The 15205-nt window shown below is 41.2% G+C and overlaps 1 protein-coding gene across 1 annotated transcript in view; it reads left to right on the top strand.

The window, feature by feature from the left end:
- Positions 1 to 15205, top strand: part of KCNT2 (potassium sodium-activated channel subfamily T member 2) — a 252026-nt gene that overhangs the window by 110630 nt on the left and 126191 nt on the right. The window contains exons 4-6 of the mRNA XM_048498157.1: positions 4973 to 5029; positions 7094 to 7142; positions 13226 to 13285. Of these exons, the coding sequence (XP_048354114.1) occupies positions 4973 to 5029; positions 7094 to 7142; positions 13226 to 13285 (166 nt within the window). The remainder of the gene's footprint in view (positions 1 to 4972; positions 5030 to 7093; positions 7143 to 13225; positions 13286 to 15205) is intronic.

The raw sequence follows: 15205 nt of genomic DNA, 5'->3' as shown, positions 1-15205 counted from the left end.
CTGATTCAAACAAGTGCATATGTGAATTGATGATTAGTTGATATGATACATACCTTTTAATACCTCTAGATATCTGTTTGTTTATTTTGATATTAGTAGCTTTTGTACTGCATATTAGATTTGTGTGTTTCTTTGGTTATTAATTACAATAACTATGAAAATGGGGTGTTTCATAGTTATTGTAATTAATATGAACATTAAACAATTTATCTATCTCAACAGTGCATAATGAAAAAAAATACAAGATTTTTCGATTATTGTGTTGTGGTTTCTTTTGTTATTGTAGTCTCTAGATCTAATGGTTTCATTTTCAGAGGGCAGCCAGCATTACAGAGAAAAGGAAATGGTGGGAGTTCACAGACTTCTCAGTGTTACAGATGAGCACTGAAACGTGCTTACTTTAACTTAATGATTCCTATATAAAGCATATGTTGAAACCAACGTACATTAATTGATTTTTAAATCTCACATAGCAAAGTAGTCCCAAGCCACTAGACTCACATGCATATATACCTACATGTTCATCATCTTCACTGTCCATGATGCAACTGATTAATTTTTTAACTATCGATACTGCTGAATTAAAGAAAGGGGGGGGGGAAGAGACCTCTGTCACTGAAATCCTAGTGTGACATCTGTTGGCGCCTCAATGATCCAACAAGCCTTATCACATCCAACCTTTCATTGACCAGTTCTCAGTTTCCATGACACCTGTATGGGTGATAATTACTGTTTGCATAGGTTTTGGTCACCATTCAAAGTAGGTTTATAGAGCCTCATTCTAAATAAACACCATAAATCAGAAGATGAGGCAGTATGTCCACAAACCTGGCACTTAACTTGGTTTGCAGGTATCCTAGGAACATTGATATTCAAATAAACAATATGGTTGTTGATTGAAAGTCAGTGTAATTGCTTTCTGCAAGCAATCTTTTTTATTTGAAGTCATTAAACAGTTTACATGTCTCTTTGCTCTGGATTATATTACCGTATATACTGGTGTATAAGACGACTGGGTGTATAAGACGACCCCCCCCACTTTCCCAGTTAAAATATAGAGTTTGGGTTATACTCGCCATATAAGACTACGTACCTGGCGTATAAGACGACCCCAGGCTTTACAGATGATTTCCCAGGGTTCAAAAGTAGTCTTATACACCAGTATATACAGTAGGCCTTTTTGATTGTTGTTATTAAATACATTATACTGCTCACTACTGAAGTTGGTCTCTACCTACAAGATGTTCTACTTCTTCATCCTGCTCTCCAGAATGTAGTAAATCACTTTTGCCACACTCACATGAAAGTTATTATTGTACAAGATGTTCTAACCAATCCCCTAAAAAATTAACCACTAGCTTTAATGAGGCCTGAATAAATGTTACTTGGGTTTTATGCAGTGCTTTTGGACCAGGTGACATAATTTACAAATGTTCTTAGCCATCCTGGGGGAAAAATTGATTCTTATTAACTGGATAACGATAAAATTCCTCAAGCTAGGGTTGGAAGCAGCACTTACAAGCAAAAGTAGAGAACACGTCAATGCCTCTCTATCTCTGTCTCTATCTAAGAGTTCGAAATGGAATTATAATTTCATGCCTGAGGCTATGAAATTCCCAAACCTTGTCCGTCCGTCCGTCCGTCCGTCCGTCCGTCCGTCCGTCCGTCCGTCCGTCCGTCCTTCCTTCCTTCCTTCCTTCCCTCCCTCCCCTCCTTCCTTCCTTCCTTCCTTCCTTCCTTCCTTCCTTCCTTCCTTCCTTCCTTCCTTCCTTCCTTCCTTCCTTCCTTCCTTCCTTCCTTCCTTCCTTCCTTCCTTCCTTCCTTCCTTCCTTCCTTCCTTCCTGTAGTGACAGTTCTTTTCCTTCTTTCTTCTCTTTATTGTCAGTGGCCTAGCCTCTGAAATACTGCTACTCTATTTAGATGCTCTGAGAAAACTATATATTCCAAGGTATCTGGGTGTTTATTAGAGTAGCATTCTACATGCTGGGAGGGGCTGGGGAGAGGGTTTTTAGACTCACTTCAGGTTGAAGGTAAATTTTAGAAATTACCATGCTTTGTATTTCAAATGGGTGTATCTATAGAAAATGGCACCTGGGGCAAGCACTAAAATTGCACCTCCCAAAAACATTCAACACTCATCTTTTACATAACTGTACAATACATGAGCCGTACTCCTCTGCCACACAGGCCCATGTGTTGTATCCCTCCATCCAGCTGCACCATCACTTTAACCAATACTCTGATTCTCCACACCACACAAAATGCTGTTAATGCCACATTATAAATACAACTTTGTGACAGAAGGACCAGAAATTTCACAGATCAACAATGAATATTTGCATAACCCCATTTGAGCCCAAGGCTGATTCCGCATGGGCTAAAAACAGCGGTGTGAAAACAGTGTGAAAACAGTATAAACCCTTTTACACTGTTTTAAACCCTTTTACACCATTTTCACACCGTTTTCACACTGCTGTTTTTGGCCCATGTGGAATCAGCCCAAGAGAGAGAAAAAGGATTGCAACTATATTTATAAAGTTTATCAAAATATTTACCCCGTGCCTTTCCTCATGGCTCTCCCTCTCATCCATTCACTCCTTCCACCATTTCTGCTCAACATGCCCCCAACTTCTTTCTTCCTCCATCCCTCAATTCTCACCCCTTTCCCAAAATTCCCTCCTTTGATTCAGCCTCTCAATTGCCTACTAACAAATCTTCCTTTCCAACACTTCCATCACCTTCCCCTACTCCAAGCACACTTTTGTCTATCTAATAGCAGTGCTGTTAAATGCCTTGAGCATATCAGTGGGACAGTAACTATAAAGATAGAAAGAACCAGCCTTTTCACCCTCCCAAAAAGAAACCCAGAGGTCGCATTTGTCAAAGCAGGGGACTTACCGTATTTCTTAATGTCTTCCCTGATATCCACCTAGTTGCACTTATGCTGTCTACAGAAAAGGCACTTTATAATGGATCTCCCCTTCTCCAAAATCAAGGGGTATCAGTCGCCTATCCACTCCCCAAAATTGAACTCTCATGTCTGAAATATGGCAGTAGCAAGGCAGGCTAAAATGTAGGTGGGATGAAGAATAATCTGAAGAGTGAGAGATTCAAAACAGTCAAAAGGAAGGCCCTTTCCGCACGGGCAGTTAATGGCGCCCTGGGGACTGCAAAAACGCCGTCCCCAGGGAGCCATTCACACAGGGGCATGCAGTTCCGCTGCTCAGCCCTCTCCGCCGTCCCTCAGCGCACGCCCTCAGATCGGGCGCGAAGCCAGTCGTTTCTCTCAATCTCGGGCCGCAAGCGAGGTTGTTGGGAAACTTGCCGCTTGACTGAGCCGCTAAGCCCGTCGCGAATGGCAGCGGCTTCCAGGCGCCTTCCCTCCCCCCCGACCGGGTGACTCACTTGTCCTGCGGCCCAACCATTTGTTGCGCTGTTACATTTGCCCTGCGATCCTGGAGCGGTCGCGCAGGGCAGGGGGGCATGTCCCCTGGCCTCGGCGACGTGCCAGAGGGCCGCAGGACAGGTGAGTCACTCTGACGATGCGCCATCGTCCCTGCCGTTTCTGGGACCGTCCATGCAAACGGTCCCAGAGGGGTCGGGTCGGCGTGGATTGCGCCGACCCGACCCCTTCCACCTCTGTGCAGAAACGGCCGCAGTATTTTACACAACACATAGTTAAATTGTAGAACTCCCTGCCCCAGGATGTAGTGATGGCCTCCAACTTGGAAGGTTTTAAAGAGATGAGTGGATATGTTAATGGAGGATAGGGCTATCCATGGCTACTATTCAAAATGGATATTAGTCATGATACATACCTCCAGTATCAGAGGAGCATGACTATTATGTTACAGTTTATAAAGGATATTCAGGCCTTTTTATTCAGGCTTGTCATTGAGAGATTTCTAGTTGGAAATTGATATTTTAATAAAACTGAAACTAAAAATAGTCAGCTACACACATTGCAACCATGCATGTTTCATTTAATTATATGTCAATTTTTAAAATCATTCAATTTAACTAAATAAATGGAGATCAAGTGAATTCTTTTATAACTACCATGTAACTAAGTCTTGCTATGGCAGATCTAGCATAAGTACCTGTTCCATTCCTCAGCTGCAGTTTTACAAAATCAATATAAACCCTTTTGTACAGCAAAAGGTTTTGTAGGTTCCCTTTGAAACAAATCCAATTAAATCCAATGAGATTTGCTTCCAAAAAGCTATGTACAAAAGAGTAGTCCATTTCATTAAAATGAGGGGGACTTGCATTAACAATTATTAACAAGAAACCAAGTGGGGAAGAAGTTCATTTTTGGGGTTGTTTCTCTTTTGCAACTCAGGAGAGTGATGCAAACTCAATTCTGCACAGCCATGCATGCACATGAAAGCCTTACAGTGAAGCAGCCATGAGTTGGGTGCAGGGGGATGTATAAACGGGAAGGAGGGGCAGTCCCAAGGAAAACAGCAACACTGGATGAAATTTTGACGTTTTTTGCATGCCAACCAACCCTTCTATCCTTCCCCAGTGCCCCCATCTGAAGACACACTCTTCCTTGAGCTCTCTGCAGGAGTAAATCAAGCCATTCTTTTTGTTGAAAAGTTTCTGCAACAAGGTGGCTGTTGGTGGTATTTTGAATGGGAGAAGATGGCTCTTATATTAGCTGTCTAAAATCTTGTTTTTTATGCATCTATGACAATGTATTTTTTGAAAGTAACCAGCCTTAACTGTGTCTTTTTTCCATATGTATTTAATACCAAGTATTACCGTTTCATAGTTGAACTGCTCATCTTCCTGAGACAATATGCTATTAGATTGCTCTGCACATTATTTTGCAACTATTTACAGAATGTTGTTACAATAAGCTAATTATCTTGTCTGGCTTTTTTTTTGCTGTAATACCATTTGTTGCGCTGTTACATTACTTTAAATGAAAATGGATTTTAACATTTGGCATTGCGGATATTGGCAGCAAGGAATTAAATCGGGCTTGTTCCAACCAAAACTACACTCCTGCAGCAATAGACTGGTAAGTTTTAAGGTTATGTCTACAATAATTGAGATACGTTTTTGCATTTAGATGTTATCAGTTACTGTTTGGAAAAAAACTATTTGAGATAGCTGCACTTTTGCAAGATGGGTTACTCTGCTAAGATTGCACTTACTGCAAAATATATTTGGTACAGAAAATAGAATATTGATAACCACAGTCTATCAGGGTTTTCTCTTGGGTCAATTCAGTGATGTAGGTATAGATTTTTTATGGGGTGGGTTTGGGAGGTGGGACCATGCCCCCACTCTCCACTGTGGGCATGGTCACGCCTCCCCAAGGCCCACCCCCTGGCCTCAGTGCTTATAAAAGCAGCTCTCCAAGGCCAGGGATGGCAGACTCCCCTGCCCCCCCCACCAGCTGGGCTCCTAGCCGGCAGCCGGCAGTCCCTTCTGCCCTCCCCTCTGGGCAGAGGCGTAGCGAGGGAAAATGGAGCCCAGTGAAAAATCTGAGTTTTGCGCCCCCCCCCATGGGCGGCCACTGTGATTCTGGAATCCACCCCCAAACAGCATCACTTTCAATGGTGTTTAAACTGGGGAGCCCAGATTCTCCTTTTGAATCCATCTTAAAGGAAGAATCTGAGGTCCTCAGTTAAAACAATATTGAAAGTGATTCTGTTTTGGAGTGGATTATCCCCCACCCAGAAACAGCATCACTTTTAATGTTTAAACTGGGGACCTCAGATTCTCCCTTTAAATCCATGCTGAAGGGAGTGGATTTAAAAGGAAAATCTGGGGAAATTTGGGGAGTGCCTGCTGTCAGGGGTGCAATTGTTAAGCTAGCAGCACCAAACTTTCAGGGTGTCTTTAGAAAACTCTCCTGATGATACTAGCCAGGTTTGGTGAAGTTTGGTTCAGGGGCTCCAAAGTTATGGGCCCTCAAAGGTGTAGCCCCATCTTCTATTACCTCCCACTGGAAACAATGGGGGATGGGGCACTCCTTTTGGGAGTCCATAACTTTGAACCCCCTGAACCAAACCTCACCAAACCTGGGTGGTATCATCAGAAGAGTCTTCCAAAATATCTCTGAAATGTGGTTGCTAACCTAAAATCTGTGCCGCCTGCAGGCCAAAAATGGAAAAAAACACTAAAAATACAAAAAAAACCCCACAAACGGAGAGCGGAGTTTGTGACGTGTAATGGGGGGTTGAACCCGGGAAAAATCTCTTACCCACATCCTTGGGTCAATGCTATGGAAGCATGACTGTGGAATAAGCAGTAATCTCCTCAGAAGAGCAATGAAGCAGCAGAAATTCACAATATTAGTTTCATGAGTAGTCCTTTCCTTTCCTAATGGGAGCCAGGGCAGTTTTTGTTCCTCCCTCCATGAGGACAAGGTTGGGTAGAAGGTTGAAAATTGGACCACTTCTTTCTTGCAGGCTTTGCTGTAACTACTCCCCCACTTTAAATTGAGTAATGCAGATTAGGGGTTGCTTTTATGGCATGAGAAGCATAATAAATGTGGAAGTATTTCTACAAGGAATTTTATAATTAAAAAAATAGCTACTGAAGAGAGTCAAAATCCATCTGGCTTTTAAAAAAGGGACACATGTATATGCACTATTTACAAATACAAGATTCATGGTAGTACCTTCTGTGTATTGTATAATGCCTTGACAATAATCTCAATTTGATATTACTAATAAGTTTATAATAAATTACATACTCAAATCTTATTATTCATTTACTGTATTATGGGTTAAGGAGTATTTTCTTTCTCTCTCTTTTGGACAGAAGGAGAATTCTGCTGGTTACAGTTTCTCCTATCACTGCACCATTGGTGTGTGTGGGTGTGTGCGTGTTAAATTCCAATCAGTTCTCTGGCTCTGGGCTGCTTATATTTTTAAGGTGTTAAACAGGAATGGTTGGAAGGCATTAAAAACCTTTAAAAGAATGGTTATATTATTCTCAGGTTATCACAAATATGCCTACTCAAGGCCACACTTGTTGATGTGTTTTACAAAAGTTACTTTGCTATCACAATAGGTTCTGAAGTGCCCTTTGATTAGAGACTCTCATTAAATGTGTTCCTGTATTTTAATAGGAGGCCTATTATTTGGGTGAACAGAAGCTTACCATTATGGGGACTTCAGGTAATGCAAGCTTTTGGTTTTCTACAGTTCTTGCAAATGTTGCATAACAGCATTCTAGAACTAATTGATGACTGTGCAGAGAAAGCGGTATAGAATGCTACTCAAATGTCAAACCAGTGGAAGGGTAAACACTGAGAATAATAGTAAATCAGGATAAGGTTGAGATCCAAAGAGTTCCATGTTCAAATGTGGGCTGGGCTTGGAGTTCTTCTCCCTTTGTTAACTGTGGCTGTCCATGCCACATTGAACCTTGTCCTGAAGGTTCCCCACTATTGGGAGGAACTTCTGAGAGGAACAAAGGATCTGAAGTGGGAAGAAGAACAGAAAACCCCAGGATTTCTGCATGTGTCCTTTGGACTGTATGAGTTTTACTGAAATATGCTTGAATACAATTTAATTTAACATGAAAACTTATCTTTGAAAAAAGCTTTTGCAATGATTAAGCCCCTGCTCATACGTAACCAGTGGGTATGCTCCTTTTCATAAGGTAGAAAAGTGGGTATATATCTTCATTCAGTCAAGCAAAGAGGCTCTTGAATGAAGTGGACACTTCTCAAAAAGTTCATCTCTTTTTGACATAGATCTCCCACTTCTCGGAAAGGAGCACACTTTATGAGCCAGTGAAGAGTTGTTAAATTGCGTTTGAACTTAATTCTGAATGAATTGTATATTATGTAATTGCATATGTTAGCCATTCTGAGCGTGACTTTGGCTCAGCCATTCTGAGCATGACTTAGGAAAGGGTAGGATGGCAAGCCCAATAAAATAAAACAAATAAAATAAAATCTAGAAGTACTACAGATAATAGTGAAAATGGCTGATACAAATAGTACTTTTTTTATAATATTGCATGATACCATGCTTGTTATTGATTGGCTCCCATGTGCAATTTTTCACAAAGTTAAAAATCCAGAATACCGTGTGATAAATTAGAGAGAGTTCCATCTACTTAATGAAGATCATAATAGCTGATCTTTCTTTACTTTTGAATATAGGTCATTGGTATAAAAATATTCCTTCAGTTACAGGGATTTCTTTAGCCTAAAAGTTAATTTTGGCTGAATTCAATATTATTCTCTCTGGTGCCCCTTTGAAACTAGAGGGGATTGTGCAGACATTCTAGGGGCCTTCACATAATAGCTAAATGGTCTGGGGAACCTTTGTGAGATTACCTTCACAATACACACCCTAGAGAGCATTATGCTTAGCAAGAACAATCAACTGATTGTCCCTGGACCAAAATCTGTCTTGTTGTTTTCAGCCAGAACCATGGCCTTTTGGGCTCTGGCCATGTCCTGGTGGAACACTTTGTTGAATGAGACCTGGGCTCTGCAGGATTTCACTCAGTTTTCCAGGGCCTGCAAGACAGGGCAGTTCTGCCAGGCTTACAGTTGAGGGTCTATGTTAGCTGGCTTCCCTCCCCCTTTCTTTTTTCCCCTTTCTCGTTTTTTCTTAATTTACTGTTCCTATTTTTTTTAAATTATTCATTGACTGGTCCCTCCCTCGCTGGGTTTTAGGATATGGGTTAGGGCATCTGAAGTTAGATTTATGCTTGGAATGTTTTGTGACTTTAATGCATGCATTTTATTGTTGTAAACTGGTCTGAACCTGTCTTGGTGGGGGAGAATAGACTAGAAATTTAAGGAAGGAAGGAAGGAAGGAAGGAAGGAAGGAAGGAAGGAAGGAAGGAAGGAAGGAAGGAAGGAAGGAAGGAAGGAAGGAAGGAAGGAAGGAAGGAAGGAGGAGAGAGAGTGAAAAGGGAAGAAGGAAGGAAGGAAGGAAGGAAGGAAGGAAGGAAGGAAGGAAGGAAGGAAGGAAGGAAGGAAGGAAGGAAGGAAGGAAGGAAGGAAGGAAGGAAGGAAGGAAGGAAGGAAGGAAGGAAGGAAGGAAGGAAGGATGGATGGATGGATGGATGGATGGATGGATGGATGGATGGATGGATGGATGGATGGATGGATGGATGGATGGATGGATGGATGGATGGATGAACTTGTATTATTTGTGCAAAGCCATTTTATAGTACAGAAATTAAGATGGGTAGGATAAGTGCTTTGGCTTCCAGCTGCTCATGAAATAGAGCTTAAGTTCTCATTCCATAGACCTCAGTGATTTGAAAGGATAAAACAGAAAATATTCTAGAAATGCCTTTCTGAAGATGCAGGTCAATAAAATAAAATTATTGAAATATATTAATCTTGCTTCTTAGTTGATTGTAGAACATTCTATTTTGTCAGTCAGGCTGCTTTTTTATATACAAGAAAAATTAGAACACGTTGTTTTAACTGGTGGGAAGAGAACAGGTGGGTTGCCATGGAGGGGGGCTTGATCTTCAGGAAACACAAGTCTAGGCTTCAATGAGCACATGGAATTAGACTTGAAGTTTTTCTTGCTCTTTGCCAAGTTCATGTAAGAAAGATCTGTTATTTGGAAATGGTTAGCATTTCTGTACAGTCATGGGAAGCAATTAAAAAGAAAACTGAAAGTACACAATTTTCCTGTCTCAGGTTTTGGTAGGCATAACCAGTTCTGGTTCAAGTAATACTGTGGGCAGGCCCTTTGGCTACGATGGCCAAAGCTGTCTCAGACTAAGCAACAAAGAAATTAATCCGGTGCAGAGGCGGAATGAGAGGAAACTGTGCCTGGAGCCCATGCGCACTCTGCACCTTGCTGCAGCTTTGCCTGCCCCGGAATGCCCCCACCACATCCCCTCGATGGCCTGGCCATGCCTCCACTGCTGCTTTCTTCATCCTGATAAAACAACAGCTTTGGAAGGTGGACTCTATAGTATTATACCCCATTGAGGCCCCTTCCCTCCCCAAACTGAACCATCCTCAGGCTTCCTCGTCAAAAACTCCAGGTATTTTCTATCTTGGAGATGGCAACCCTTAGATTCTCCCGTAACCAGCACATTGGGGAACCCTGGAAAGGCTGCCTTTGAGAAAGTACAAAGGGCAGAGCTTCAAACTAGCTAGGAAAGAAGATTTATTAGTAAAAATTGAATTAAAGCACATGTCTGGAAAGTAGCTATAATAGCTAGGAGATTTAGACCTAGGGGAAATAAAAATAACACATGAGTCTAGCTAAGTTACCATACCAGATAATTACCTAGATGGAGCAAGCACACCAACTTACCAACCTCTGATGGGTCTCACAGGTCACAGAATCTGGGCAAAGTGTTTGGACCCAGAACAAAGGAAGATTTTACCTTTTAAAACTTCTGCCTGCTTTGATGAAAGCATCATTCCCCCAACTCAATCCATAATTAGGAATCTTGCCCCTCCTAGTAGACACTCTTAAGTTCTGCAAATCAGGTCCTTTTGACACTTAGCCTGCATCTCTCTCCTCAGTTCCGGTTTTTATGATGCACATTCATGTCCTCCTTTGGCAGGTAGGCCAAAATGCCTTTTATCCTGCTGAAACCCAGTTCGTGTTTTCCTGACTCTCCTTCTCTTGTGGACAATCGCCATGGTTTCAGGTTCCCCAGTCATACAGTACTTACCCATTAAATTTAAGTAGCAGATTATGAAAGTTGAAGTGACTTAGAATTTTAAAGTTTTTGTCTTCAGAATGAAACAATTTGAGCATGCTGGGTGACTGGATGCCCGCTTCATATGATTCACTTTAACCAGAACCAATTTTGCATATTTGGAGAGATTTGAATGATTTCCTGGCTCTGCTATTATTTTTATACTTTCTCTCAACCCATAATATCTGCTCTGAATCTTGATTATGCAATTGTTCAGGATGTTGGGTTTTCATTAGCAAGTGACATTTGTTTAAAATTAGAAATTCTCATGCTAATCTTATTCAGAGTTCCAGACTCAGTAAAATGCTCTGCAAATCCCAGTTCTGACAAGAACCTGTAGTTATTGAATGTATGCAGTAATTTTATGCCATTTAGTTCTTTTTATAGCTGTTTTCAAATTGACAAGGGAAATGCTAGTCTGAAGTGTCTGAGACAAATTAATCTCAGAAATTTGAATTTGAGACCTTGAAATAATGTCATCTATAAAGCAGTTTAAAATATGATGTTTCAAACTGGGGCTTATTCAGGATATCTAGTTTAACTAGTTTCTGGATTGGTTTGTTTGCCTTGGATATGTCACCATTAGCTGCATTTTAAAAAAAATGCTGTTGATACCAAATACATTTCATTCCATATCCCATGTGTGGGTGTGAGTTCGTTTAATCAAATGAGAAAGTGGAGGGTGTAGCAGGAACTTTTTCTGACTGTTGTATATTACAAATAGTTGCACACTTTTGGAGCAGGGTAAGTAGCTCCCAATTCATGTCAGTAGTATTTTATGTGCCTGTTCAGGGATGACCTTTTAAAACGTAAATGGGTTGAGTCCATTACAAGGGACTGTGAAAGACCTGTCCAAGGCTCCCAGATTTTATCATCAGCCATTCAATCCCCCATAGCACTAACTAGCCCCAGGAGAGCTTATTCTCAGTTTTCCAAGAACTGCGTGGAGTAATAGCCAAACTGGTCAAGGTGCTGCAGTGGTGTACCTGGGGGGACCAACTGAGGGGGCCAATGCCCCAGGCACCAATTGCGAGTGTCACATGGGGGGTGCTTGCTCACCACCCACCTGCTCGCCTACCACCTGCCTGCTGGAGAGGTTCTTTCCTTCCCGCTGTCTACCCATCCACCTGCCTGCCCACTGCCCACTGCCTGCCTACTGGAGAGGTTCTTCCCACTGCCTGTCCACCCATCGCATGCCCGCTGGCGAGGTCCTTTTCCTTCTCACCGCCAGTTGCCTGCCTGCCCCTCCACCTGCTGCCCTCTGCCTCTCCATGGGGGTGCAATTTTGAGGAGAGGGTGCAATGGGGGGCTGATTTCAGTTCTTTCCCTGAGCACCATTTTCTGCAGGTATACCACTGAGAGGCTACAATATAGAGTGGGAGGAGGGCAAAACCACAACCTTCCTCCTCTGAAGCACTGCTCATGCAGGAGGAAGTGTTTCCCCATTACATCCTCCTGACCTGTACAACTGTTACTACATGCATATCCTGCTGCCTTGGGAATAGAGTTGCTAATCTCCAGGTGGTGGCTGGAGATCTCCTGTAATTACAACAGATGTCCAGGAAACATAGATCAGTTCCCCGGGAGAAAATGGCAGCTTTGAAAGGCAGACTCTATAACCCACTGAAGTCACCCCCCCTTCCCCAAACCCCATAATTCCCTGACTTCACCACCAAAATCTCCAGGAATTTCCCAATCCAGAGCTGGCAACCCTACTTGGGATTAAATCTCTTGGGATTGGAAATGGCTTCCTTGGGTGAGGAAGGCTGGGAAGATCAGCTGCTGTCAGTACCTTTTGCTGACAGATCACATGATCCATCTGTAGACTGTTGTTGGAAAATCTCTCCTCATTCTTCTTCATGTGTTGAGTTAACATATGTACCATGGAAGATAGGTCTATCAATGACTTTTAGCTTCTGATTAACAGATGCTGGGACATACGGCATGGGGAAGCCACTACATCATGCTCTGGTTGTGAACGTCTCACTACTGTTGAAGTTGGAGTGCTGTAGAAAACGAATGATGATTTAGTGCATCAAGACAATTCCTACATTCTTATGCTGCATGAATTAGCTCTTTCAGTGACTTTATATTTACAAATCTGGCAGATTTTTTATTTATTTATTATTTATTGTTTTGATTTATAAACCGCCCCATCCCCTAGGGGCTCTTTTCCTGGCAGTGACTAAATGGTATCATGAAAATAAATGGTGCATTGTGGGTTGACCAGTATTCAGAACAGAAACATGTGAAATAGTTGAGTAGTGAAACTATTGGAATAGTTACCATACCGAGATTTACTTGTTTCAGATGGATGTTCGCTAATTTGGGAATCCAAATATTTGACTAGATAGATGTTTGCTTGGCTCCAGTGGGCCTTTTCCTAGGAGAAGAACTCTGAAGAAGAGATGAAAGGCTGGAATTTAGTTTTATTAGTAGCTTGAAAAATTATCTTTGCAATTGTATATCAGCTGGTTTTGGTTGCTTTTCATAATATAATTTCATGTTTGCTTGGTCCTCTGATTATTGAACATGATTTCATGTGTTACATCTTTAGGTGTCGGTGGCTATGATAAGTCTATTGGAAACCGTACTGCTGGGCTATCTAAGCTATAAAGTAAGTAATTATAGCCACTTGCTTCCAAAGCTACAGTTTCAATTGATCCTCTTTCCAATTGGAGGCTATGTTTTACCTAATTAAAAGTCAAACTTATTCACAAAGTTTATTAGTTTCACTCTGAAGAGGCAGTGGCAATCCAACCATGACACCTCCCTCTCTTAGTATTGTCAGTTTCCCTGCCATTTTAAATTCCCATGAAGTATGATGCCCCCAGGATCATATTGGATACATATTCAGTTAAATCCTTATTTGGAAACTAAGGCCAACTAGCATTATTACTTCTGAAACCATTAATCTTAGGTTTCAGAAGAACCATTGAAAAACACACAAGAACTGTTGGACACTGTGTAAGTAAGAATAGACTTTATTCGAGGAATATGTATATCTATATCTGGCTCACTGTCATTGGTTTTTTCTCTCTCTCATTCTTTCACTTAAAGTCATTCCAGTTCACAGGCAGTTACCCCCCCCCCCCACAGCCAGTATCCTTACCTTTTAGACTACTTTTCCAGAGCAATGTATACAAAACATATTATGGTACCATCTACAGATGTTATATGCAGTGCATCACACCGGCCATTTGACATTTTTTTTGCCTTTCATCCTGTTTGGCTCTTTGAACAAATGCTAGAAATAGTGACAAATCCCTTGTTACATCTCCCTGTTGCCCATAGCCTCCTGCCAGGTGATACTGGAGGCAGTTGGCAAAACTTGTCTAGTCTTAGAGCTGACTCCTGGTTGTGAAATGTTGACTATGATAGAATTACTTACATGTAATAAAATGGAATAACAGTTTTCTCCTCCCACCCAGCAAATTAAATAACTGTAAGGCTTAATATACCGGTAGGTCTGATAAATGACAATGCAATAATTCCCCTAGCATTCCAAACCCAGCAATAAGCCTCAAACCTAACTTTAATAAGTTTCCCCCCCTCAAACAGCATTAAGTATGTTTGATGAGTTGGACTTGTGTCAAGCAACTCTCTGTCACTTAGACTTGCTTGGGATGACAAACTAATTAGAAAGGCTGTCTGAATTTTTTGTAGCTAAATGGCACCAAGTTTGTATAAGTGGGTGAGGGAGATTTTCTAGAGGTTTCTCCCACTTCTTTTGTATATAGAAGCAAGTAGTGCTACAGTACTTGTCAACATTTATTGGAACAGAAAAAAGGTTGTTGTAGGATGATTAAATGGCCTTTTTGATTGCTGAACTTGGGGCACAATCTGATTTTTAAAAATTCACTTGTTTTGTTCTGTTTGAACTGCATGCATATTTGGACTCCATTGTGTATGCTGAATTGTCTCTACTATGAGAAGAACTGCATTTAACAGGATGATGACATGTTTTGGAGTGTTTCCTAATATTCAGAAAAAGGGATTCCCTTTGTGTGTTGTATTCTTGCTGCATGAGATCTATGCTCGTCTATCAACTTCAAGTGCTGTTATGAATTTATAGAGCAGTTTTTAGTTTACGTTTGTAGCACAAAACAAGAAAGTATTTTCCTTGTTTTGTTCTCTGAATATGTTAATTCAGGGATCATATTCATATTAGCACAATTAACCTGTGCAGGCCTATTTGAAATGAATGGAAATTATTTCATAGTTCGCATTCATTTCTATTGAGTTTGTGTGGGAAGTTTTCCAGGTTTTCTGTGCCTGTTGGCAATAATGCTTTTGAGTTCCATCCTGTGGAATTGCTTAGTGCAGAATACATAAATTGCTTTGTGAATTCACACATTATATTTTCATGGTTATGCAGGGATGTTAATTGCTTCATGGACAGCTCCTTGATTGAAAAGATCTCTAACATCAGCAATAGTTGAGAGGTTTTGGAAAAAAAGGAAAACATATTTTTATAGGCTGGTATAAATGATAACAAACCAAAAACTATCTTTTTGAACTCTACCAGCATCTGTCA

Source organism: Sphaerodactylus townsendi, linkage group LG05, assembly GCF_021028975.2.
Source record: "Sphaerodactylus townsendi isolate TG3544 linkage group LG05, MPM_Stown_v2.3, whole genome shotgun sequence".
In the NCBI taxonomy this organism is placed as follows: domain Eukaryota; kingdom Metazoa; phylum Chordata; class Lepidosauria; order Squamata; family Sphaerodactylidae; genus Sphaerodactylus; species Sphaerodactylus townsendi.
This window is presented reverse-complemented; position numbering and strand designations above follow the sequence as displayed.